General features: G+C 44.5%; 2 protein-coding genes across 5 annotated transcripts in view; one reads left to right on the top strand and one right to left on the bottom strand.

Moving 5' to 3' along the window:
- CPB2 (carboxypeptidase B2) overlaps positions 1–16,499 on the bottom strand; it is a 48,690-nt gene extending 32,191 nt beyond the window's left edge. The window contains exons 1-4 of one of the 2 annotated variants that reach the window (XM_084825964.1): positions 16,331–16,499; positions 9,910–9,966; positions 8,589–8,680; positions 6,740–6,925 (exon numbers count right to left, since the gene is read on the bottom strand). The gene's annotated coding sequence lies outside the window, so the exon portion shown is untranslated. The remainder of the gene's footprint in view (positions 1–6,739; positions 6,926–8,588; positions 8,681–9,909; positions 9,967–16,330) is intronic. The other variant, XM_084825972.1, reaches the window with a different exon arrangement.
- Positions 1–27,778, top strand: part of SLC23A1 (solute carrier family 23 member 1) — a 62,762-nt gene that overhangs the window by 8,174 nt on the left and 26,810 nt on the right. Inside the window, exons 1-5 of one of the 3 annotated variants that reach the window (XM_084825920.1) lie at positions 15,601–15,670; positions 17,035–17,110; positions 22,878–23,000; positions 24,406–24,563; positions 24,665–24,753. In XM_084825920.1, coding sequence (XP_084682046.1) covers positions 17,042–17,110; positions 22,878–23,000; positions 24,406–24,563; positions 24,665–24,753 — 439 coding nt within the window. In that variant the 5' untranslated portion in view covers positions 15,601–15,670; positions 17,035–17,041. Of the gene's footprint in view, positions 1–15,600; positions 15,671–17,034; positions 17,111–20,052; positions 20,240–22,877; positions 23,001–24,405; positions 24,564–24,664; positions 24,754–27,778 lie in introns of those variants that run through there. The other 2 variants (XM_084825910.1, XM_084825930.1) reach the window with 2 other exon arrangements.

The following is a 27,778-nucleotide window of genomic DNA, read 5'->3' as shown; positions in this document are numbered from 1 at the left end:
AGGTGCTGAACCCTGAGGAATGGCAACTAGAGCTGGGCCAAAATTTCCAAGAACACATTTTTGTCAGAAAAGTGCTGAGATTTTTCTTTTCTTCTACTCCCCCCACCTACTGCTAGAAGTAAAAGGTCCCATTGCAGAACTTTCTCCAAATTTTCTTTACAATTTCTTTTTTGGGTGGCTGTCTTCCCTCTCCTGTCCCCACCCCCCTCCCTATTCTCCAGAGTGACACTAGGGGCATCTCTACACCAGCCTAAAATCCTGCATTTAATTTAAAACGAGGCTTTCTGCTTCCGTTTTAAATGCAGGATCACCAGAGACTCCTTTTACACATGCTTCTTTCCCCCCTCCCCTTCCTTCCCTCCTCCCCGTATCTGAGTCTTCCAATGTCTTTCATTGATCTTGCTCCTCTCGCTGCTTTAACTCTTTTCACGGAGGAAACTGAAGCGGAACACAAGGGGGGCGGGTAACTTGATAGCTCGTTATCTGCGACCTATTTAAAAACGGAACAAAGGGCATTTAGTGCAGGAGATCACGCGTCATGTAAAGAGCCTGCAGACGTCTGTGAAAGAGCGATCTCAATCACAGGATAAAAGCCTTGGTGTGAAGGAGCCCCAGGTATGGGGCATGGTGGAGGCTGCCAACACAGTTGCTGCTGTTGCCACTTGCAGTGCCCCTGCAAAAAAGAAAATAAAAAACCCTTAGGAAAAAAAGAAAGAAAGAAACTGTGCTACAGCCCCTGCCAATGGTGATCCCTACTGTGAATATACTGCCAGAGAATTTCCCCTCCTCCTGGAGAAATTCAGTGAAATTGTCTCTGCTCACAAATTTGTTTGTTGTTTATTTGGTCAGTCGCTTCCGACTCTTCGTGACTTCATGGACCAGCCCACGCCAGAGCTTCCTGTCGGCCGTCGCCACCCCCAGCTCCCCCAAGGTCGAGTCCGTCACCTCCAGAATATCATCCATCCATCTTGCCCTTGGTCGGCCCCTCTTCCTTTGGCCTTCCACTTTCCCTAGCATCAGCATCTTCTCCAGGGTGTCCTGTCTTCTCATGATGTGGCCAAAGTACTTCAGTTTTGCCTTTAATATCATTCCCTCAAGTGAGCAGTCTGGATTTATTGCCTGGAGTATGGACTGGTTTGATCTTCTTGCAGTCCAAGGCACTCTCAGAATTCTCCTCCAGCACCACAGTTCAAAAGCATCTATCTTCTTTCACTCAGGCTTCCCTATGGTCCAGCTCTCGCAGCCATAGTTTACTACGGGGAATACCATTGCTTTAACTATGCGGACCTCTGTTGTCAGTGTGATGTCTCTGCTCTTAACTATTTTATCAAGATTTGTCATTGCTCTCCTCCCAAGAAGTAAACGTCTTCTGATTTCCTGGCTGCAGTCAGCATCTGCAGTAATCTTTGCGCCTAGAAAGACAAAGTCTGTCACTGCCTCCACGTTTTCTCTCTCTATTTGCCAGTTATCAATCAGGCTGGTTGCCAGAATCTTGGTTTTTTTGAGGTTTAACTGCAACCCAGCTTTTGCACTTTCTTCTTTCACCTTCGTCATGAGGTTCCTCAGCTCCTCCTCGCTTTCAACCATCAAAGTGGTATCATCTGCATATCGGAGATTGTTAATGTTTCTTCCAGAGATTTTAACTCCAGCCTTGGCTTCATCAAGCCCAGGACGTCACATGATGTGTTCTGCATGCAGGTTGAATAGGTAGGGTGAGAGTATACAATCCTGCCATACTCCTTTCCCAATCTTAAACCAGTCCGTTGTTCTGTGGTCTGTTCTTACCGTTGCTCCTTGATTGTTATACAGATTCCTCAGGAGGCAGACAAGATGACTTGGTATCCCCATACCACCAAGAACTTGCCACAATTTGTTATGATCCACAGTCAAAGCTTTAGAATAGTCAATAAAACAGAAGTAGATGTTTTTCTGAAACTCCCTGGCTTTCTCCATTATCCAGCGGATATTGGCAATTTGGTCTCTAGTTCCTCTGCCTTTTCTAAACCCAGCTTGTACATCTGGCCATTCTCGTTCCATGAATTGCTGGAGTCTACCTTGCAAGATCTTGAGCATTACCTTACTGGCATGTGAAATAAATGCCACTGTTTGATAGTCTGAACATTCTTTGGTGCTTCCCTTTTTTGGTATGGGGATATAAGTTGATTTTTTCCAATCTGTTGGCCATTCTTGTGTTTTCCAAATTTGCTGGCATATGGCATGCATCACCTTGACAGCATCATCTTGCAAGATTTTAAACAGTTCAGCTGGGATACTGTCATCTCCTGCTGCCTTGTTATTAGCAATGCTTCTTAAGGCCCATTCAACCTCACTCTTCAGGATGTCTGGCTCTAGCTCATTGACCACACCGTCAAATCTATCCCCGATATTATTATCCTTCCTATACAGATCTTCCGTATATTCTTGCCACCTTTTCTTGATCTCTTCTGCTTCTGTTAGATCCTTGCCATCTTTGTTTTTGATCATACCCATTTTTGCCTGGAATTTACCTCCGATGTTTCTAATTTTCTGGAAGAGGTCTCTTGTCCTTCCTATTCTATTATCTTCTTCCGCTTCCGCACATTGCTTGTTTAAAAATAATTCCTTATCTCTTCTGGCTAACCTCTGGCATTTTGCATTTAATTGGGCATATCTCCCCCTATCACTGTTGCCTTTTGCTTTCCTTCTTTCTTGGGCTGCTTCCAGTGTCTCAGCAGACAGCCATCTTGCCTTCTTGGTTTTCTTCTTCTTTGGGACCTTTTTTGTTGCCGCCTCCTGAACAATGTTGCGAACTTCTGTCATAGTTCTTCCAGGACCCTATCTACTAAATCTAGTCCCTTAAATCTATTCTTCACCTCCACTGCATATTCATTAGGAATATTAGTGAGCTCATATCTAACTGATCTGTGGGTCTTCCCTATTCTCTTTAGTCTGATTCTAAATTGTGCAGTAAGACGTTCTGCTCACAAATAGGGTGGAGAATTTTGAGAGGTCATTTAAGCACAGCTCTACGTGATTATATACCAAAGGAAAGCCTCAGCGGTATTGTAGTCAAAGAAAACACAGCACTGGAAAGCACCCAATTGCTGCATTCAGAATATGGGACTTGGGATTATCTACATACAGCACAAACAATAGATGATTTAAAAAAAGAAGAAGCTAGAAACATGATCTCCATTAAGAAGAATGGAGAGGCAAATCTTAGAATGGATCTTGGAAACTATGTTTGTGCAAAGTTTTTGTTGCAATGTGGAGAGGGTTTTTTGGAGCGCACTTGAGCATGTAGACAGTGCTTTCCTCTCGCCAGTGAGTAGCCACACCTAGCCACCATGCAAAGGGAACTAGAAGGAGGTCTTTCAGATCAGGACAATGACTCCTAAGGAGTCTTGAGGCCCACAACATCTAGCTAGCATAAAGAGCTTTTCTAGATGAGGCTTTTATTGTGCGCTCATCATTCCTCCCCCATAGTTGTTTACAGGCACTTTAGACAACGTCATCACCACCTAGTTTCACTTCCAGGTTTTTAAAGTGATTTTGAGGTGGCGTGGGGTGGGGATTGGAGTGAACAAAACCCAATATTATTTATGAAAGCAAAACAAAGCACTAGTCCAACTACTACTAGTTGCATTATTCTGTTATACCACAGTGCCACCTAAAGGTTATGTAGTGGAAAATACAGAAAGGCAGGAAAGCAAGATAATCCACTTAGAGCTCTGATCTTGGGTGTGTTTCCACTCTATTGGCTTCACTTTGTTTGCAACTTTGTTGCGATGTTTCCCCAATCGCATCTTCTCATTTTCCAGTTTCCACAGTGCTTAAAGTCCCGGCTTATTATTGCTGTAGCCTGGGGCTCTGTGCTGTTTCCACTGAGCTCTAATCAAATTATTTTCTTGATGGATAGGTGGAGTTTGGGTTGGGTCTGATTTATCTCATCCATGTTCCCGCCTCCTCCTTTTGCTGAGCCCCCCCCTTCTGCTCTGCTCCAGTTTCCCACTCTGGCCAGTCTCCTCCCTGCCTTCCAAGCCCCCTTTTCCCCTTTAAAGTGAGTTTTAAAGCGCAATTGCACTTTAATGAAGAGGAGTGAAAAAGCAAAGGCTCAGTTGCATGTTAACAGGCACTGTAACCCTTCCCATTGTTCCCATAGTGCACCGCTCCAGTTACAACTTCGCCGCACCATTATAAATTGCTGACAGAAGCATACTTCCGGGTGGGGTGGGGGGATTGGAAGTGAATGTCATTAGACTGGCAGGTGCTGTTCAATCAATCAGAGAGGCTCCCCACTCCAGGCTCTACTACCCTTAATGGCTATCTCAGGAACAAGCATCATTGGCCACAACAGGAGTTACTTCTGAGTAGACTTCCCGGACATATGCTCATTTCCACCCATTTTTTTCCCTTTCCCTCTAATACGCATACACTCCTCTTCAGTATCTTGCTATCACTCTATCACTCAGTCGTGAATAGTACACGTATTTGTACTATTGCGCAATAGTATGTTAGTCCAAGAGTATCTGCTGACTCCTGTTGAGGTCAAGGAGGTTTGTTCCAGAGAATGTGCCATTGTGCCATTGCACGATAGCACAAACGCATGTTAGTGCTATTTCACGACTGAGTGATAGAGTGAGAGAGTCATAGGCAGATCCTGACATAGAGGATATGCATATTGATGGAAGACGACCTGAGATAAATCTGATTTTCAGGCTGTAGTGGGAATACGTGCTTGCCTGCCTGCGATAGCAAGCTTATATGCACTCATGTTCTAGAGCTTATTTTCAATGATGTTTCAAAAGTTGGTCCCTCAGCATCCTGTTCCAAAATGGCAATGAAACTTCTAGAAAACAGGGAAAGGGTTGGATCACTGAGGTCACGGGCAAGTGATCAACACACCCACAAGGGCTGGGCTACATGCCCCATGGGCAGGACTATGATACCAAACCCAGTGCAGTTGTGGAAACAGGTCAGTAATGGCGCCAAAGTAAGCTGGAAAAGTTGGACTATAACCAGTCTCAGAAGAAGCAGTTTTTCCACGATAAAATGCAGGACTGGTGCTGAATGGCCACGATGTCATGGAAACACAGAGACCTCACCGCGCAACCAGGTTAGAGTAAATCTGTGGCGGAAACACAGCCCTTAATTCTGCAACAACACTCGAAATAGAAACAGTGGATTAAACAGCCTTGTTTAGAAAAGCTCAAAGTCTCTACTTGTACACCCACATTTTCAACAGATCATGTATTCTTGCCCTTTTTAACCACAGCCAGCCGCCAAGCACTTGACTACCCTTAAGTCTCAGCCTGTTTTGTTGACAGAACATTTCCTGCCTTTTTTGTTTTTATCTCAGTTCTGCAACCAACCAGAGGAAATGCAGTGTGGCTGCACCCTCGAGCTTTTCCTCCTCAGTGCCTTGCAGTGGCAGTACAAGCTAGCACAATGGGAAAGGATGGCAGATCCCTTTGTGTCTTGTTGCCTGAGAAGCTCCCCTGAGTCTCACTCTGAGGTGCTGGGTCAGAGCATGGCAAGAGCCATGCAGCAGGAGCACCACCAACCAGGACTCAGCCCTGTTGCCATGGCTGTGGCGTTTCACCCTGAACATTTCCATAGCCTGCTTTACAGGAGCTTAGAGCACTAACTGCCAAGCCTCTGCAGCAGAATGTCCATACTACTCCCATGGATGGACTGTCCCTTCTCCACAGGTACCAGGAGGAGGGGAGGGCTTATGATACTACTGCCCCACAGTTTGGATACTGCCTGGATTGTTCATTCATTCAATTTATGTGTCGCCCTATAGCCGAAGCTCTCAGGGTGATGTAGATCATAAAAGCAAAACCAATAATGAAACACACCGAACAGTATTATTTTAAAGCAGCAACAAAAATCCAGCATTTAAAAGAGATAAATAAGTGAAAAGCTAATTGTCTGGTCTCACATTTTAGCTTTCATTTCGCCCCCAACGCCCTAAAAAGCCTATTGCTCTTACTGTTTCAGTGATATAGGGGAAATGCCCAGGTAGTTTTCTTCCTCATTGTTCATTTATGCCAAATGTGTGGTTTGCCTCTGTGTGTGCTTTTAATTAGAGCTGCAGCCCCCTCCCTCCCGCATCTGGCTGGGGACCATGGAAGGGGCTTTGATTATTCATGCCTTGAATATATGTGTGATCCAGACACCAGTTATCAAACTGGAAATGTTTGCTTCTCCAACAACACAAAGGCAAACATTCTTTGAAGCCTAGAAAAGTAGTTAATTCTTAATTTCATTGCAGTCTTTATAATTAATAGACCACTAGCTAAAGACCTGCTGAGATGGACCTTGACCTGCATATGTGGCAAAGCCTTCCTTCTGTCTCTAAATATTTTCTGGCTGAAAATGAGTATTTTCTGAGTCTAAATATTTTCTGGCTGAAAATGGGCAAAACCCCTGCATTCAGTGTAATTGTGTGCTGGAAAAACAACAGCAGCTGCCTCCCAGTCCCCTGCTAATGTCCCACTCTGCCTCTCCATGTTTTTTTTATGTTTGACCCTGCTCCACATTGCTCTTATCTGTTATAGCTTCACTGATGAGATGCCTCCTGAACATAGTGTGGGAGAGAATGGTGATCACCGTTCTGTCTCCAGCATCATCCAAAGGCCTCTCAGAACAAAACAACGACTATGACATTCACCCTGCTCTTTACTTGCGACTCATCTCTTTACTCTTTATTTAATTTAAATGCATAGAACTTACCTCACTCAGGTGCTTAACTCACCTGTCTGCTTAACTGTCTACCTCAATGCTTTGTCACTGAGGCTGAGACACTGGGGCTCCACTTGTACTCATGGTGCCTTCCACTTGTGCAAAGAGGAATAGCGAGTGAAGTTCTTGTACAGGTAGACAATGTTCTCATGGTAGGAGCCCTCCTGGTACATTTCTAGAACATCTCCATATTCCATCCCTAGCATTAGAGTGGATTGGGTGGGTATGTACCATAGTAGCAATGTCTTTTCCATTCTGGCGATCACCAGCATGGTATAGAACCATACCATCCATTCTAACCACATGGGCAGCAGAACATGTTAACATTCTTGGAAACAGTAATAGAGGCAGAGGCTACCATGCTACTCCAGTTGATTTATAAGCAGAGTCTGTGAATTCTTCAGGACCTTTGCAGAGTGCTTACCCTGGCAGCCCAGGAGTAACAGGATTAGACTGGTATCTAGCTACTCCAGTTTTACCACTGAGAATAAATCTACCCCAATTGCACATACACGTCACACACACAATTGGTAACTGTTGCCACCTATTTATTACATTTATATCTCCCCTTTCCTTCAAGGAGTTCATGCTGCCATCTGTGCCTCCTTCTGCCCTGTTTTATCCTCTCAACAATCCTGTGAGGTAGGCTAGGTGGAATGATAGTGACTGGCCCAAAGGCACCCAGTGAGCTTCATGGCTGAGTAGAAATTTGGACCTGGGTCTCCTTAGGCCTAGCCTGGGGGAAGAGACAGTTTATAGATCTAACTGGGATACCAAGTGAAACTCCACTAGTTTCCAATCGCTAATCCACCCTGCTCCCTTGAAGGGTTAGCATACACTTTCTCATTAACTTGACTCAAAGGATAAAGGCATTTGCATAGGGTGAGATAGGATTTGTGAGAATTCCCCCCAGACCAGACAGAGAAATACCAGTTTACTTAACTAAGAAATACAGTCTCTTAACTTATACAAAGTAAACTGAATTGCACTCAAGGATATACAAGTAACAAATTGTTGGTTCTTGCCCTATTATTTATTTATCACATTTTTATCCAGACCTTCCTCCAAATTGCTCAGGCCAATATACCTGTTTCTTCAGGTAAGTTATCTTACATAGCTACAGAAGATCCATGGCAAGAGGCGGTAATTTTAAGTGAGAAGTTAAAGTCCTTCTTAGCCTTCTTGGTGAATGATGTAGCATGAAATCCATTGAGCACAGTTTCTGGTAACTCCAAACTGAAAGACCCCCCCCCCCAAAAAAAAGAGAGACTTGGCTGTATATTTATAGGAAACTTGGCTGTGAAATTAACCAAAGGGCATTTCCTGATTTAGGAATGATTCTCTTGCATAGACCATGCAGTGGAGCAAGTTTGAGCTTGTCCAAACCAATACACAATCAGTGCCTGGAATGTGACAAAGGGGTGAAATAAAGTATAATTGTCCCAGAATTTATTTATATATTAGAGAGTTTACATATGGATTAGAGCCAGCTTAAATTATGCATCTCCAACAGAAGTATATTTATTGTACTTGTGACCCAGTTCAATGATTTATAAGCCTGGTTTGCACGTAATGACAACCCATGGGTTGTTTAACTCATGGGTTGTTGGAGCTAAGTGTGAGTGAGAAATTAAGCAATCCAGAGTTTGAAACCATGGTTTGTTGTTCGGTTAAAACTCTTAGGTTGTTTAATCCTCAGCAACTCAAGTGCTGGGTTTGGATGTCATGACTAACAACCCAGGAGAAAGGCTATTGACAAGGGGCCTTAGGGCAGTCCAGGGAGTGGTTCAGTTTTGGAAGGACTTTGCACATACCCAGGTGATGTAATGTGAGGTTGATCATGAGGGCACTAGCGGATTTACCTGGATCTGGGTCAGTCTCCACTGCAGTCTCTGCAGATGTGTCTTGGACTTCTGTGAAACATTCACCCCCAAAGTTGTGGCAGAACTGGAACCTGAATGCAAGGGCAAGGCATAGGTTAGGGAATGCTGAGGAAACGTAACCTCAGACACTGGACCAAAACTCGGGGAGTCACCACCTATGCCGGTAGGGCCAGCTGATGTGTCTGTGTGCCCCCCCCCCTGCAGGGTTGGGATCACTTTGGGAAGTGATGCTAGATTGCTATGCTATAGCCTCCCCCACAAGCTCCCTTCCTTCCTCCCCCCCCTTCACACATCCTGCTCCTGGGCACATCAGCTGTGCAGCTGTGGGGTGACCATAGAATCTTTGGCACTATTTAAACCTCCCCAACTTGGTTTTGGTGGTCCCAGTTTGGATGGGGGCAGAGTGGTTAATAAAAGAGAAGAAAGCAACACACTGCATATTAACCGTATTGGGCAGTATGACTCTTAGACTCTAGAAGTCCTCAGATTGATCTACATCTGTATGTATGTCTATCTATGTGTATTATACACACACACACGTATTTTATACACACACACACACACACACACACATACATAGATGTACTTTAATATGTGTTTGTGGCTGTTCCAGCTTTATTTTTGTATAGTCTCCAAAGGCAATAGTGGAAGCATGTCAGTCCTTGTACCTTCACAGGACATCTCTTTGCGCTCACTGTTGGAACATGGCAGTCCTGGCTTCTAAATTTGCCCACCTGCCAAACATGCATGCTTACCATTAATGTGAATACTGAAGATTGCACAAAACTCAGTCCCAGGACTGACCTGAGCCACTGAAATACCTGTGGTGACAAAGTGGTAGTCTTCTACTGCTGTTGGCTGAGGAGTGGGACAAAAGAGCATCAAAATACATAAGTACTGTGCCCTTCATTCTTCATTGAGGTGGGTGGAAGGCAAGCACAGGGCTGCACCCCCATTGGATATTACCCCAAGGTATGCATCCAGAATGCAGGTCTGTGCAGTTCCAGGGAGACACAACAGCGATCTGCGCATGTGACCAGATGGCCATGAGAACACACCCAAACTTCCCACCGGTGTCTTTGCCCGCAAGACAATGGGCACCTTGGGTAGCAGACAAAATGGCAGCATGTTTTGGTGAGTGGTGGGGGAGTGGATAGACGAAAGGACAAAAGAAACTGCTGCTCCCCGCCCCCCCATACATTCGCAACTGTGTGGAAATGATATAAAGTTGTATACACAGCCACACGAGTTCTTATCACTGAATATGTGCAGTTCTGTGTTTACAGCGGTGAGAACTAACCTTGGGCCAGCTCCGCTTCCACCTCAGCCCCCTCTGCCATCTCCTGGTTAGGAATCGCTTCCTCGGAAAAAAGGAGATGCCAAAGTAACAAAACTGCGTCACAATTCGGTGAGAGTAAGCAGGGGGGAAAGCATTGGGGAGAGTGCATAGGTTTACCCCCTAGTGCTCCCGTTGGGCCCATGTACTCCTCTGCATCGATGGTCCTGAGATCATGGGTGAATAGCTCCTCAGATCCCTCTGCAACAGGGCATGCAGGAGCAGCTACAGGTACCCGCCGAATTTGGATACAACAGCTCAGTCGCTTGGGCTTAATTGTAGCATCTCCATGGAGGATCTTATGCAGCTCATCATAGTAAGGGCAGGTCGTTTGGCTTTTGTCTGACATTCTACAGTGCTGCGGTTGTGCTCCTGTTTCCTCATTTCCTGAGGTATCTGCTCATAGGAACCAATGTTTCTGTGGCTGGACCAAAGTTGGTCCTGTACCTTCTGTTCCCCCCATATGTCTAGTAGGTCCAGTACCTCCATGTGTTTCCACAACCCCGCCCCTGCCCTTGGCCACTGACTCAAAAGCAGCCATTCTGAACCTACGAAGCTGCGAAGGCGTGAATGAACAAGTGAGCCCGCTTCTTCTTCCCTCTGTAACTGCCCAGCTGCGAAAGAACAGGGAGGAGCCGGGAGGGGTGAAAAGGTGTCACAGAGTGACACCATTGCTAACAGTGCCCACCCCGTGCCCAGAGCAAACAGTGATGTCAATTTGAGGAAGGGACAGACAGCTCAGCCACCATGCTAACCCCGCAGCAAACAAAAAAATAGCAAAATGTCTCTGCGGAAATCCGGATTTTCACCTTGAAAGCTGCGGTGTGGCTGTAAAGCAGCGACTGCATCATATTTATTTATTTATTTATTTATTATTATTGCATTTCTATCCCACCCTTTTTCCTCTTGCAAGGAACCCAAGGCAGCTTACATTCTCCTCCTCCTCCTCCATTTTATCCTCACAACAGCAGCCCTGTGAGGTAGGTTGGGCTGAGAGTCTGTGACTGGCCCAGTCACCCAGTGAGTTTCGATGGCTGAGTGGGGACTAGAACCCGGTTCTCCTGGCTCCCAGTCCAACACACTTGCCACTACACCACACTGGTCATACGTCCAAAAGGTCCGCCCATTGCAGTGGCACCGGAGTAAATGGCTCAAGTAGATGAGCCCGAGTTGTTTTGAAAAGCGGATGCAAAGCGGAAGAGGTAAATGGGCAGGAAGCAGCGCACTCACTCGCTCCTGTGCAGCCCTGCCCATTCATGAGTTCTTTAACCCATGCACCCATGAACTGGTGTTACGTGCAAATCAGGGTCATACAAGCAAATCGGCACGGTGATTTTCTTCTTCCTCTTCTTGTTGACAGTAGTCATGTTATTACTAGGAGTATACCTACATCTAGGAAGTTTGCAACTGGGGAAACATACAGAAAGGATCCAGTTCCTGGTTATTCCGTATGCATTTGTCATCTAGCAGCAGCCTCGGTCTAGCTACTCAAAGCTAGATTACGCTTAAGGTGCAAACCTCGTATCTCAAGCAAAGCCATCTTCTGTGCACTTCTTGGGAAGAAACTGGATGTTACATGAAATACAGGGATGAACATGGCACTGCCATATTGAGTTCTCCCTCTCCCCTGTAATGTGTAGGAACACACTCCATGTCATTATGTCATGGCAGTGAACTTAACCTGTAGCCCAGCTCTAGAGTGGCCACTTAAGCATGGCCAAAAAAGAGGAAATGCATCACCAAAACAGAGGACAAACGAGAACACACATTTGCATAAAATGTGCGCATACTAATTTATATTGAGAGATGAAGATTTAGAAATAATTACTCTAATTTAAATAAAAGTATAATACCTCTAAGGAAGACTGTGACCATATGACCTGTCGGTCTGCTCAATCTGCTGTCCAGGTGCTGTTGATAGGCAATTTCAAGGCCCCTGGCTCTGCTCTCCTTTTTAAGGGTTCATTCTCTTTAAACCAGCTTGGACACGAAAGCACTTCAAACAAAGGACTGTCCTCTGACAAGCCTTCAAATAGAGGATGCCCTCTTTCAATAGGGCACATGACCACCCAGCTCTGAGCTCCAGCTAGGCAGTGAAGATGTGGGTCAGCATTTGCCTGGCAAGAAGGGAGAGTCCCCGACTAAGCTGCATACAGACCACCTGGCTAGAGCAGAAGTGCACTGAGGCAAGGGAAGCAGGTGCTGCTCAAGGCTTTTGAGGCATTTATTGTGTGCTCATCATTTCACGGTTGTTTATCGGTTCTTTAGATGATGTCATGCCCTTCTGTGCCTAACTAGCACTTTCGGCAACTTTTTTTTAGAGCAGGGAAAATGTGGCATTTAATTGTGGAAGCAAAACAAAGCGCAATTTCCTCGTGTATATTTGTGCTATACCGCTATACCACAATGCCAGCTACAGGTTATGTAGCAGAAAAGCAGGAAACACTCCTCATGTAGTGTTCAGATCTCAATTCTGCAATGAAACAGAAAGTAGATACAGTGGATTAACAGCCGATTAACAGCCTTGTATAGAAAAGCTCTTAGTCTGGGTTGGCTTTGGGGAAGGGTCTGAAGGATATAAGACTCCCCCCATGAGTATCCCTTGCACCACTGCAACAAAGAAGGGCTTTTTGGCCCTTCTGTCCCCTGGCCTCACCAGCAATTTAGTACAACCAAGAGATTAAAGTGTCAGACTGGCCTCTTAATATATGATCTTCCCAGGGTCTAGGATTCTTTCATATGTGGCTTGGGGAAACATATCTTCAAAAAACTATAATGTAAACTACTGTAGTTTCTATATATATTTTGCTTACATTATTTTGGTTGCACATTTGTACTGATGTGGAGACAGAAATCTGTTGGTTTTGTTTAATATGTCATGAACTGGAAGAGAATTGGGATTTGTAGAAGGTCACTGGGCTTGTTCATGTAGAGGAGGAAGATAAGGGATTGAGGAGCCATGGGGAGAGTGGAATGATTAAAGAGGCAGTAACCTCTCATCCTCTTGTTCCTAATAGCTAGCAGAACTGCCCATATATTTTCAGCAGTCATAAAAGTTATAAATGTGCACTTCATTGGGGGGGGGGGAGGTATCTCAACTTCTCAGAATTTTGTGGGGGTAACCAAGATAGAGGAGGCCATATTCTGTCATTTACATGGCAGTCAGTCATGACTAGGCAGATATCTTGACTCTCCTACAAAGACTCCCACAATGCTTTCAAGGATTCCGGTGCCTATGTAGCAAACCTATCCTAGCCTAGGAAAACAGGACAGTGATGGTGGTGCATGAACCTGAATAACATTCAGCCTGATCCTGTAAATCAACTTTTGCTGTGGCATTGTAAAGACGCTTTATTTTGTTTAGAACAAAATAAAATGGAATGGATGATTTGTCAAGGAAGGAAAAGGGAAGGAGGATCCCCGCCACCAGGACCGGCCCCAACCTCCCTGCGAGGGAGGACCGCCCAGGACCCAATCCTGGGACCCCCTTCCCAAAAACAGGACTGGCCAAACCTGGCCTTTCAGTCCCCCCAAATACCCAGTAGCTACCCTCTTAAGCTAAGAAGTACTGAAATGAGCACTGAGTTTATGCAGAGAGATCACACCAACTAGAGGTTGGATAAAGGTTTATTAAGATCAAAATAAAGAGATAGAGGGAAAGGGAAGAATGGAAATAGCAAGTTACACAGAGGGTACAAAGCTAAATCACTTAACTATATACAGTGAGCTTCATGAATGCACACCCAAGCAAAATAATAAATCTACTTGGCCTATCCTTGCATACCTAAGTATGGATCTCCCTGGATAGCAGCCAGCCATCTGCAGGTCCAGGACCACCAGGATGAAGGGAGACCCCATGCCTCGACCTCAGCCCTCTTTTAAAGCCCAGCCCTGGCAACCCAGGGCAGATTTTGTCTCAGCCAATCACTGGCTCAGTCTCTGGGTGGACCGCCCTGGCCTCCGAGCAGCTAGAACTCCCCACCACCTCCAGCTGTTGGCACTTTCTAAGTAGCAGGGGCTGCGTCTGGCCTTGGGCAAAGGGCCGAGGAGCCTCTAGATTACAAGTTCCAGGTGGTTACATCCGACATGACAGCCTGACCCGATCTTATGGCGGAAAGCAGGCCGTTATCCTTGACAATGATACTTCGCATCCAAGTGTGTCCTGTACTCTTTTTATTAGGCCAGCCTAACTGAACTCTTAGAAAATTAATTTTATCTTGTGCAAGAGCTGTCATTATCTTGGAAAACCAACAACTGATTTTCATGTTATTTGTTTCTGGCAATAGCACAAATCGCATGCGCATAACCTGTACTCATTGTGCTCTGATATGGTTAGGCCTCAATTTCCTACCATAAATTATTGTCTCACCCTTCCACTACTGCAGCCTTTCCCCCCTACGTCAGTTATAAAACTTTCTTAAGCCAATTTTACATACATTCAATGTCACTCCCCACCAATAGATACCTTATTTCTTTCTTATGGAGAAGGCTTGTTTCTGACCCTGCACTGCCATGACTACTGCACAAGCCATGGAGATCTCTCAAGGTTCCTCCCTGATTTGGGGTGGGTAGGGGCTTTCCACATTCAAGCAAAAGTATATGAGGGTGCATAGCACTCTGTATGCATGTTTAGTGTTATTTAAAAAGCAAAAACAAAACACCAGGGAGTCCTGAGTCACGAAGCACCTTTGCACTTGGAGATATACACGAAAAGCAGCACACTTGCTTAAGAGAGGCTAGCATGGGACAAACGAAGACAAAGCAAAGTGTGACGAACAGCAAGAGGGGTGAGCACTGGTGCCGACATACTTTCTTATGCCTGATGAAATCTTCTATATTCCAAAACCCTGCAAATTCTAAACAGGCAAGTCTGATAAAATATATCTTTACCTACCTACCTTGTCTCACAGCAAAAGCAACTAATATGTTTATTTTCTATTCTACTTTATGACTCTACTCTGAGAGTCTTTCACTCTCAAATAACTAAGACAAAAATATCACTAATGAAGTCTAAAGCAGTCTGATCTTATTCAGACCCTTAACAGCTCAGTGCATACTGAAATTAGTCTGTGGAGTTCTACAAAGTGATGATAATTCGGAAAAGTGTAATGGGGTTACAGAGGGAAGGATAAGTGAATGGTTGGTAAAATTTGGGGAAGGGTAGCTGTATGTGGAGGAAGGTAGTATTGTATGAGAAGGAGAGCTAGAGAAGAACATGAAGGAAAACAGTGTGGGTTGACTTGGGTTTTTGCCACCTATTCATCTATTATAACTGTGTTAGCTCAGATATTTGCATTAGTGAGGATTCCAACAGACTGACACATGTTTGATCCCAGCTGCTGTATACATCACTGAGTTGATTTTTTAAGTAAACTATCAGCTAGCCAGTCAGTTATTCAATAACTCTATTCTTATAATGTTTATCCAACAGAGCTGTGAAAAGCTGTCACTGCAGGAAGTGGGGGAGGTTCGGTTTTACCCGCGTAATGTCCCAATGAATAGGGATTAATGTGTGAACTTTCAAAACCATACTACTTATTTCACAATCAGCAGCCAGTGGCTGCAGTTATAGATTGACAAACAATCTTTGGTATGTTGACTAAAGTCCTTCCTAAGATTATAAGTATTAAAATTGCCTGCTGTCAATTTTTCTCTTCCTTTAGAAACCCTGGCCCTGCTTTGCATAGGAATGGGAAGCCGCTCCGAAGGTCCCCCTCACTTCAAGGTAAATTCACTGTTTCAAATTTCTTGCTTACACATTGTAAGTATGGCTTAAAGCAAAGGTTAAGGTGGGATATTTTTTTGGGCTATTAGAAGAGGGCAAGGAAACAAACGGAGAATGAAGCTGGATGACACTTGTTTTTGACCATTGTGGAACAGGAGCACTGGATCAAAGCAGAAGTGCATGTTGCATAGAGTTCTGAGGAACATGTATGGCTTTCCAGAACATGACAGCTTCATTGAACAAGGGGTATTCTCTTTAAAATAAATGAGATCTCATCAAATAAGGAATACTGGGCAATCTGGCTTTACGTTGATCAAATAAATCTCCATACCTCAGAAATCTCTATACCTCAGATTCCCCCCTCTGAAGCTGGAGACAGTGCTCTGACCTTGGAAGGGGGAGCTGGAGATCTGCTCTCTCCTGCACCCTCGCAGCCAGTGGGGAAAGAACCCCACTGTCTGGCCTATGAGATTAGAAACTCGAACTCGGAGAGGAAGAAAAGGGGGTCTGTTGGTGGGTGGGGAGGAAACGGGAGAGGCCACAATATGAGCTCTCCTGTGCCTCTTCTAGCCTCCTTCCCTCTCCTTCCTTAGTACTGTAACTGGACGGGCAAAAAAGCTCATCTAGTGAAAAATGTAGGGATGTATGAAAGTGACTTACCTTGCGCGGATTATGTTGATGGTGGGGGGGAGGCGTTCCGTCCCTCCCCCCGGACTCCTGGCCGGGGGAAGGCGCTCCGTTCCTCCCCCCGGAATCCTCGAACGGCCGGCTGTGCTCTGCCGCAGCTCCACGGAGCAGCCGGCCAGGCCTGGCCAGGCCAGAGCCATCCGCAGCCGGATTTCCGGCCGTGGAGGGCTCTGGGTAAAAAAACAAAACAAAACCGCGTACGCAAATGGCGGTGGCTATGGCCGCTGCCATTTGCGTTCCTTCTTTTTGGCCGTCTTAATCTACGTAAATATTTACATAGACTATGACGGCGAAAATAAAGGGGAACGCATATTTGCGTCCCTTTTTCATTCACCGTTTTAGCCTACGTAAATCTTTACATAGGCTAAAACGGCAAATCAAAAGGGGACGCAAATAGCGCCCACTATGGTATTTGCGTTCCCCTTGATTTTCGCCGTCATAGTCTACGTAAATATTTACGTAGATTAAGATGGTAAAAAGATGGAATGCAAATGGCGGCAGCCATAGCCGCCATTTGCGTACGCGTTTTTTTTTTAAACCCACCGCCAACCATGATAGGCTACATAAAGATTTACATAGCCTATCACGTCTTTTTTTTCTTTTTTTTTAAACCTAGCCATGATAGGCTACGTAAATCTTTACGTAGCCTATCACATCGTTGTTGTTTTTTTCACAAGCCTGGAAATGGCGGCGGTGGCAGCCAGTCAGAAGACCGGCCGCCGCGGCCACCGCCGCCCGGAAGATCTGCCCCAGGTAAGTCTCATCCTGGGGGGGATCTGCGGGGTGGCGGGGGGTGGCAGGCCGTTCCGCCACAGATTTTGGGGGGCTAAATGCACTGGCATTCGGCCTCACCAAGATCCGTGGCGGAATTCTCTGACATCCCTAGAAAAATGTGAGGATCGGAGGACAGGGAGGCAAAGATCGCCTCTGTAGCTCTTCCCACCCTGCTGGCTTCAGCTGGCTTCAGTACGGCAGGGCATCGGATACACGAAAGCCTCTGACGACTTCAGAGGCTTCTAGCTTGCAAGGGTGCAACCCATAGGATTGGGCCCTAAAATATCAAAACAATCATAGAACCATAGGTTTTGGAAGGGGCCTACAAGACCATCAAGGCCAACCCCCTGCTCAATGCCGGAAGCCTAATTCCCAGCAGTCTCCCATCCAAGTACTAACCAGGGCTGACCCTGCTTAGCTTCTGAGTTCAGACAAGATCAGGCACACTAGAAGATCAGGCACACTAGAATCTTATATAAAGATATAAGATATAAAACTTATATCTTTAACACTCAGATATAAGTTGTATCCCATGTTAGTCCCACTTAGATTACACCCGTTGAAATGAATAGGACTTAGGTGGATACAACCCAAAATATACGAACATATAGCATAATATAAAACATAACACCAGCAGATAAAATGTTATAAACAAACCTTCAAATCATCCTAATTTATGTAATAGATTTAATACTCCACCCTTTAGGGTGTCTGGATTATTGGCTTCTTCTCAGATCGATCTAGTGACAGCAGGCAAATGCTGTATTCACTGAAGAACCTTAGTAGTCTTCTTGGGGCCTGACTCGTCACACTCTGCCATTTCTGGCCTCCACCCACCCAGCCCCACACCTGGAACTCAGGACTCCTACCCATATTGCCCAACCAGTGGCGGCTGGTGAGGTTTGGAGTTGGTGGAGCTGATTTCATTCTTTTGCTCGCACATAGCGTGCATCACTAAAACATGTAGTTGCGCACAGGTACAGGCATTTGTGTGCATGCATACTTTTGGATAAACACTGTCTGCCCAACAAAAGCCCTTCACTGGCACTTCTCCCTGTAATGTGTTTTTCAAAAGCATTAATCTGCCATTCCTCTAGGAAGTGACACTTGATAAGTCACTTCTTGCCATGTTATCGCATTAGATCTGATACTTATCCCTAGTTTATTTACATTTTTGTAAATAAAGTTAGGCACCCTGAGGCCAAGCTATAGCATACCTTTGGGACTGTCAAATCCCAACAAAAGATGAAGGGATGTCCCCTCACATAAAAGAGTCAAAGCTACAGCGTCTGTATGAATGGAATATGTAGCCAACCTTATATTACTTTACTCTATTTCCCCAAGTAACCTATGTTACACGACTTTAATAATGGTTAATGAAATTATACCAGAGAAGTACTCTGAGCACTCAAACATTATATAAATACCATTTTTATTCTCCATATTGAATACCAATTTCCATATTTCCCAAATATGAAGTTTCTCCTGCAAAACGAATATAACATACAGACACATTTCTATTGTACACTATGCTCATGCTCAAAGCCTTTCAGTATGAGTGCAGTACAATGAAAAGCCTCCAGATTGGGACTGTGTGAGGCAAAAATACAAAGACAATTCAGAATACAACCCCAGTGCAAATTGTAGGGCTGCCAAGTCTGACTGAAGTTATTTCTGGATATTCCTTCTCTCCCCTCCCCACCCAGCACAAAGCTAGCATGAGACAGGAAAAGTTAGAATGGTACCTGTCTCCCTGGCATGCCAGCATTTCACAGGCAAGGAGTTTTGACATGTGTGGGGAGCATTCTGTATATGCTATTTCCCCACTGCATTCTCATCCCATACTGAGCCGGTTGGGTCATCCCGTATGATGCTTCTGCGTATTGTGAGATGGTTGTGAGGTTGTTGCATCTCCGGCCAAGCTCCCAGCTCTCTTATTGAGTGTGTACTTCACCTGGTAGTTCTCCTGATGTCTAATGTTGTCAGGACAATTCTCACCCATCCAATGAAGGGAGCTGCAATAGAACTCTGCCCCTAGGTGCTGTTGCTTCTGCTTGACATGCCCGGGCTGTGATCTTCCAAAGAAGAGTGGGTCACAGGTATTTGGCCAGCAGTTCCAGTAGGTGGAGTTTGTGGTGTTCACTGCAAAGGTGGCTGGGTTCCCTTTTGCCTTTCCAAATGCCTGGTGGGAGCTTAGCTAGGTTACTTAGGCTATGTTGGCAACACGAAGCCTGGTAACTCAAGTGCATACCTACGCTGTGTCCCCTTTGTATGAGACACTATTACTTGCTGAGTAAGGGTGTGTCTGTTTAACAAGCACACAGTTTCCCTATGTGCCATGGGGTGGGAGGGCATGCACTGTACACCCATCTCTTTTTCTGGGGCGCTTAGGAGGGATGAAGAATGTTTAGTAATCTGTACTTTGAAGTACGAACTTCCACTCCCTGGTGGGCTTCTCAGTTGCTATGGGGTGGGTTACCCTTGCAGCCCCAGTTGCAATACTAGAATTAAGTTACTTAGTGGATATTAGACTCTCTAAAGTCCTGAAGCACAATATCTTAAACAGGCATGAGAATACAAATGTTCTCCATCTGCTTTTCCTGCTCTTCTCCCTGGCTGTTGAATGCTTGCTGTTTGTGCCATTCTGGAAATAAACTTTGCTCCATTTACATTCCACCCACCAGGGGCCAATATACACTAGCTTTTTATCCTGGAAGTGTAACATCTGGCGCATATGCGCTGCACACAACGCACTCCCCAATCTGTTACCCTGGTGCTATTTCTCTCTCAATATTCTGTTTTTTATCAAATTACTTTTATGTCAGCTTTTTCCCGGTGATTGTAGTTTCTGTGCACTCCCAAGTCATGTATTCCAATCTAGAGATATTATAACTCTTACTGGTGGGAGTGGCGTTAAAGCTACGGAACTTGGTTTGCAACATTTTCTCCTTCCACCACTTCTTCCTCCTCCTCCTCCGCCCTTTCTTCTCATGGATTTTGATTGGATTTGTGGGCAAGGAATCTGCGAATTTTGGGGAGGGGATAAGCTCTTACATAAAACAGAGGAAGTTGCAACAGAAAACATAATCAGTGGGAGCCTCGCAAAAGGTAACAATTGGATTTCAATTTCACCTTTACTTCAGCAGAGTAAAGCATGGTTGCACTCAGCGGTGTTCCGATGTTGTCTAGTTCAGAATATAATATTGAACACAGCATTCTTATAAACCTGTTTTTCTTGCTTTGCATTTTGCCTGTCACTGTCAACTGATCAGCATGCCTTTAAATGCAGAAGCCTGCCAAATTGCTTTACAGTGTTTTGGAGGGGCACAAAGGAAGTATCTCTTAGGAATCTAGGGAGTTACCTAATACTATGGCTGTTGGACAGTTTCATAGATCTGTGCTTGCTCCAGCCTGACAGGTATCGGATCAGGTCACAACAGCCTGTTGCTTGGTAATGTCAGTTGTGTTCAACTCACCTGCAGCAGTCTCTAGGAGTTTGCAGTGGTTCTTGTTTGCATGGAGATTTGCTGTTATCATCATTCCTGTGTTTAAAAGATCTGATCCAGGAATAAATGTAAAACACAAAACATGCGGATTTGGTTCCAAAACATTGGTTTGCAATATTTTCCCCAAATTAAGGTCTATGCCCCCCAAACCCTGCCTGCAGTGTTAACGCTTTAAGATTTCTTAGACACTGTGAAGGATTGCTGCAACCTTCCTGCAAGGCAGGATCGCTCTGGAACGAATTCCAACTCTCCTACAAAATAGGAGTGGCCAAACCTTACCTTCCAGTCCCCCCAAATACTCAGTAGCCACTCTCCTAGGCCAAGAGGCACTGAAATTAGCACTGATGTTATGCAGAGAAAACACACCAACTGAGGTTGGATAAAGGATTATTAAGGTAAAAATAAAGGGGTAGAGGGAAAGGGAAGAATGGAAGTAGCAAGTTGCACAAGAGGGTACAAAGCCAAATGACTCAAACATACACAGAGAACTTTATAAACACACACCCAGGCAAAATAATTAAGCTATCTGGCCTATCCTTAACATACCTAAGTATGGGTCTCCCAGGATAGAAACCACCCATCAACAGGTTCAGAACCACCAGGACAAAGGGAGACACCAGGCCTCCACTTCAGCCTTCTTTTAAAGCCCAGCCCTGGCAACCCAGGGCAGATTGTCCATTAGCCAATCACAGGCTCAGCCCCTGGGTGGACTGCCCTTGCCTCCAAGAGGCTGGAACTCCCCACCAACTCCAGCTGTTAGCACTTCCCAATTAACAGGGACTGCACCTGGCCTTGCGCAAAGGGAGCCTCTAGATAACATACAATTCCAGGTGGTTGCATTAGATGAGACAACAGGGCCTAATCCCTTGATAGAAAACAGGCCATAATTCTTGACAGACACCTTTCTCAAAAAAGACTCAAGGTGTCTTACAACAAAATTAAAGCATACAAAATTTAAAGCAGCTCAAAACAATTATCCGCTAAAATACCGTTCCCCATAAAACAACTAAAATATCAGTGACAGTTGTTTTGGTGACAACTAAAACAATTCAGCTGACGTATTAGGGAGCCTGTCATGTGATATCAAATGCCTGGGAATAGAAGAAAGTCTTAACCTGGCACCAAAAAGACACCAATGTTGATGCCAGATGGGCCTCACTAGGGAGAGCATTCCACAATTGGGGGAGGGCCACTACTGAAAAGGCCTTCTCCCTTTTGGCCATCCTCCAAGCCTTCCTCAGAGGAGACACTCGTATGCAATAGTGCACTCAGTAGTGCTTGTTTCATGGACTCAAAGGGCACCTCAGCCGTTGAGCATCTGTAGACTTCATTTTATGGCTCCCCAGTCTTTTGGGATACTCCAGTATCTATAAATGTTCATAGGCTTCCAATAGGTGGTAGTCCTTGTTAGTATGTTAATGTTACTTATGCTACTGTTAGTCCTGTTTACTCAATATATAAACTATATATATATATATATGACCTCTGAGATCACAGTTTTCCCACTGCTATTAATGACAGAGAAACAGCAGTGTCTTCACTGGAGGCTGGGACACCGGATTCAGCCCCTGGGGGGAAAAAGGCTGGGTATCCTTGTTATAAAGCCTCTATCCAGTTGTAAGTTTTCCTAGGCATCATCTCCTCACCTGGATATTAAAACCTGGCTTTTAGTTTCTGCTATAAATTAGATTAGGTAAGAGAAATAAAATGGAGCCAGTGTGGTGTAGTAGTTAGAGTGTTAGACTGAGACACAGGAGATCCAGATTCTAGTCCCCACTTAGCCATGAAGCTCACTTTGAGCCAGTCACAGAATCTCAGCATAACCTATCTCACAGGGTTGTTGTGAAGATAAAACTGGAGAAGACGAGGATCATGCATCCTACCTTGGGCTCCTTGGAGGAAAAGTGGGATATAAATTTATTTATTCATTTAATGGAGTCATATACTGCTGAACATTTTTTAAAATAAACAAACAAAAAAAATATAAAGTGATAAAATGGTTAATCATTGCCCCCACACCATCCCCAAGAAAAAGGGTCTACAGTAAACACAGGTACTATTGAGTACAGTTGGAATGTGACTAGTGTTGGGACATTGCATTCCACCTGCCTTGCTCAGAGCTAGCACATCCTTCTCATTGTGGCATACGCAAGCATTGCCACGACACCTGCTTTAAGCTATAACATGAGCCCCTCCAGCATTCCATTTCTAATGCTCCAGACCTCCCCCTTCTTTTTCAGCAAAAGGCAGGAGATGGGAATCATGCAGGCTCAGCAGTATCCCATGAACAGAAAGGTTTTGATATGCTCTATACAATTGAAGATGCACCTCCATGGTATCTCTGCATCCTGTTGGGATTTCAGGTAACAAGTTGATCAAGCTCCACTTGTAATGGGACTGGGACAAAGAAACTCAGCTGTTCCTCATAGCTTTTCTGCATGTTTAGTCTAAAGGATTCTCATGCTGATTGCTTCTCAAACTGCTCTATCAACCTCACTCTTAAGATTACCTGACATTTCCTTATCAATTGTACCGTTGTTTAAAAGGTACAGGTAGTACCGTTTCTGTGAGGGCATATATGGTGCTTGTAGCATTCCCTCTATTGTTTACAGTGATGAAGTAATCTGCTTTGTTGATCTGCAGTATTAACTTCTGTACATCTGTTTGCCTTATTTACACTTTCAGATGTTTCCCCTGCATTTTAATTCATTTATGTCAAATGCATATTTTTTTTGAATCTCTGACATTTTCTGCAGAGATGAACAATATACTGTGTCGCCCTCATAACTCCCAAATAGTGTCCTATAATCCCAGTTACTTGTTCAGTGCTAAACTGTGTGTTTACCCACACTTCAGTCATATACACAAACAAATGCATGTGTATTTTAAATAATACTAAGTGGGGAAAGGGCTATAGCAAAGGCATTTGGACATTTAATATTTTTTTCTTGACCCCTTAGGTTGAAAAAAGGTGTTTTGTACTTCTGCCAACTTCAGGGTTCCCTTGAGCATATTGATACCCCTTTTTTATCAGTGGCCCCATTTTGGCTACAGTTCTGTCAGCACTCACCACTTGAATTCACTATTAGAAGGGGTAATATAGAACTCGGAGGGAGCAATCCTATCACAATCGACGGTCACCTCTGATCCTGGGGGCGACCCCCTATCCAGTACAGGATGGGAGGAGCAGATCTCCACGCTCCCACTGCCCTGCTTTCACGGCTGTCTAACCGTGGGACCTTGGAGCGCAGGAAGGGGCAGCTGGACGACACGTAGGAAGTGTCATACCGGCACTTCTGACCTCCCCACTCTGCCCCCGGGAATGCCCTGTTTTCCCCACCCCATGCTGCTCTTACGAGTGCGGAGTGCAGGGCTGATCTGCGCTGCCTATGAGGCAGCGTGGGAAGGGGTGGAGATCAGTTCTCCAGGAACCGACCAATCCTATGGCCATCTAGCAGCTGACTAGCAGCCATAGGATTGCGTCCTAAGGGCATTTCTTTGTGTAGTGTTTTGCAGACATATATAATATATTTCTCAAAAATCTGCTAGGTCCAATAGGAAAGCACAACAGAGGAGAAAATATTACTTGCTAGATACAGAGATTCATAGCATTTATAAAACAAGATGAGACGTACTATCTGTGTACCATAGAGGAGAGGGCTTCTTTTAGTTAGGAATGTAAGGGGAACCTTACTGTGGTTTCAGTTTTGTGAATGTATCTAATAGTGTGCTGTTTTGACCCACCCTCCCTCCAAATTTTCCCTCCAGCATTATTTGACCTGTTTCAGTGGTACCATCGCTGTTCCTTTCCTCCTGGCAGAATCCCTGTGTGTAGGGAAGGACCAGTACACCATCAGCCAGCTCATAGGCACCATCTTCAGTTGCGTGGGAATCACCACTCTCATCCAAAGCACCATGGGGATTAGGTATGTTTTGCCCAGCTTGCCCTTTTGGTGAACGTAAAAGGAGCAAGTTGTAGTAGTCAGCAAATGGTAACCAATTGTGCTCTTTCTGTTTGACAATCCAGACTTCCTCTGTTTCAAGCCAGCGCATTGGCATTCCTGGTTCCTGCCAAATCTATCCTGGCCCTGGATAAATGGAAATGTCCTCCAGAAGGTAATTCAAACTTGAGGGAATAAAGTCAACCACTTTCCAAAAGGTGATGTACTATATTATATGGAATTCCCTTCCACAAGATGGAGTGATAGCCACCAATTTGGATGGCCTTAGAAGGGGACTGGACAAATTCCTGAAGGAGAAGGCTATCAATGGCTACTAGTCTTGATGGCTATGTGCTACCTTCAGTACCAGAGGCAGTATGCCTACATACACCAGTTGCTGGGGAACATGGGCAGGAGGGTGCTGTTGCAATCGTGTCCTGCGTGTGGGCTTCCTGTGGGCAGCTGGTTGGCCACTGTGTGAACAGGATGCCAGACTAGGTGGACCCTTAGTCTGATCCAGCATGGCTCTTTTTATGTTCTTATCTACATGTAACCGGACGGAAGGTTTATCTTCTGTAACACCCTGCCTTGTAGTGAGGAGAATTTTGACACACATCTGCACCTGTCCAGAAATCTGGGGAAGCAGGGGAATGGTACAGTTCTCTTGACCACTGGTGGGATGACTAGCTCCCCACATGGTTAGTTACTACTTCGTATCCAAAGGATCTTTCCCCATATGAACATAACAGTGGTGTGGGAAACCTATGGCCCCTCCAGATGTTGTGGGACTCCCAACTCTCACCAGCCCTATTCCTGACCTAAAGGTATCTAAGGCTGCAATCCTGCGCTTTTCTACATGAGGCTGTTAATCAGCTATTAATCGGCTGTATCTACGTCCGGTTTTGTCACAGAATTGAGATCAGAGCACTACACAAAGAGTGTTTCCTTTCCTGCTTTTCCACTACAAAACCTCTAGATGGCACTGTGGTGTAGTGGAATAGCACAAATACACAAGAGGAAATTGTGCTTTCTTTCATTTTTACATTTAAATACCACATTTTCCTGCTTTAAAAAATTCACCAAAAGTGCTGTTTAGACACAGAAGCAAAACTGGAGTCACGATGTCATCTAAAAAAATGATTAGGAACTGTGAGTAGAGGGTGACAAGTGCACGATAAATGCCTCGTGGACAAAAGCCGCCTGTGTGCACTTACTAGGAGGTAAGTCCTTTTGAAATCATTGACGCTTACTTCATGCATAGAATTGAGCAATAAATCACCTTCTCCCATAGGAAACTAACTCTGAGCTGACATCTTCATCAGAGGTTTTTCTTTGGCTACCCCCTGCCACCTTCAAATGTTAAATAAGTGGCTCCCAGAGACAGGTCTTCTCTGTGGTGGCGCTCTAATGATGGAACTCCCTCCTAAACATATTTGTCTAGCACCATCATTATTATGTTTCGGAGACCAGGCTAAGTGTGTCCTTTTCATCTTGAGTGACAACTGATCTATATCTGCTCTTAGCTGCTGTCTGCCTATGAGTTTGTTTTGGTTTTAAGTGGTGTTATTTGTTTTGGTTTATTGTTTATAGTTTTACATTAGAGATTTTATTATATTGAGCGGTATACAAGTACTACTACTACTAATAAATGAATGAATAAATAAAATAATTATGTTTGTAAGATGCCTTGAAAATCTAAATGGTGGAAAGGTGGGATATAAACCTTTTGAATTAACAAATGTCTATTTGTGCTCACCTACTGTCATTCCAATTGAAGATTCCAATTTTAGAGTAGTACCTAAGAGCAGTAGTCTTCAAAGTGGGGTGCGCAAGATGATCCATCGGGGTTCACGAGCCGCCTCATAATTGAGCTGCCTCCTGCTGCCCCAATGAGCTGCCGTTGTGTGCAATGAGGGCAGCGGCAGAGGCAGCAGGAAGGGGTGGGAGCTGAGAGGGACGCGCCAGGACATTTCTCCCTCGGCTCCAGTCCTATCCTGCCTCTGCCGCAGCCACCGAGAGCAACTGCGCCAGTCTGTGCCAGGCACAGCAGAGGACGGCGCAGTTGCTTGCTTGGCCACAGCACTGGAGCAGCTGCTGCCCTTTTCAGACCTTTTCTGTGATGACAAGTGGCTGTCGGTAGTATGCTGCCTAGCAGGTATTTTCAAAAAAATAAACACAGTTAAGGTGCAATCCTATGCATGTTTAGACAGAGAAAAGGCCTACAATTCCCAGCATGGGAGTTGTAGGCCTTTTCTCTGTCTAAACATGCATAGGTTTGTGCCCTTAATCTGACCCTTCAAGGTAAAGGTGATGTTTTAACAATGAGTGGGAAAGTAACTTATTTGAAAAAGAAACTCGTTCTATCAGTATGTGATTTTGTTGCCGAAAACTATGTAAGTATGTCACCTATAAAAACTCTCATATCTGCACACTTAAAAAACTTGGAAACGGGATTTTCTAACCTGTTTTAAAATCTTCCAGATGAAGATTTTCAGTGGGTTTTGGAACCATTTGTTAAAACTATAAAAACCTTCTGCAACACCTTCTGATTAGTTTCCAAGAACAACTGATGGACATCAGGGAAGATGGAAATTTAGTAGCTGAATTTCAACAAAAACCCTTGCATAATTGGTGGATGGGATTGAAAAATGAGTATCATGATTTAGTAAGTGTAGCCAAAAATGTACTTCTTCCATTTGGATCTATGTATCTTTGTGAGGTGTCTTTTTCTGATATAACAGCCATTAAAATAGGCTGACCATATTTCCTTGAGACAAAAACGGGATATTGGGATGACAAAAACGGGATGGGGTTATGTGATATTCCGTATTCATGAAAAAGTAAGACGATAACAAAAGTTTTATTACATGAACATATTGAGCTAACAATTATTGTTGAGTGACAGAACTCATACAAAAATTTAGGTAGACGTAGACATAGACTATTTCACCACGATCGTACCATGAATATTTCTCCGATGAAGTAATCTTACATAGAAAATTTCGGTCTTTCAACCCCTTATCATAAAACTTCTTACACTCCATTACACAATTTTGTTTTACAACTAACATAGCCCTCATTGTCTCAACACTTAATCTAGATTCCTCCTTTGACCACATACCATTCATAACAGAAAATATTCTCTCGACAGGTGCTGTACTTCCTATTGTGTACTACACAATATAACAAAACAACTGAAG

The sequence above is a fragment of the Heloderma suspectum genome, chromosome 1 (assembly GCF_057233095.1).
Source record: "Heloderma suspectum isolate Gila_16-S chromosome 1, 16-S_ref, whole genome shotgun sequence".
Taxonomy (NCBI): domain Eukaryota; kingdom Metazoa; phylum Chordata; class Lepidosauria; order Squamata; family Helodermatidae; genus Heloderma; species Heloderma suspectum.
The sequence above is the reverse complement of the archived record's forward strand: the minus strand, read 5'-3'. Positions and strand labels throughout refer to the sequence as shown.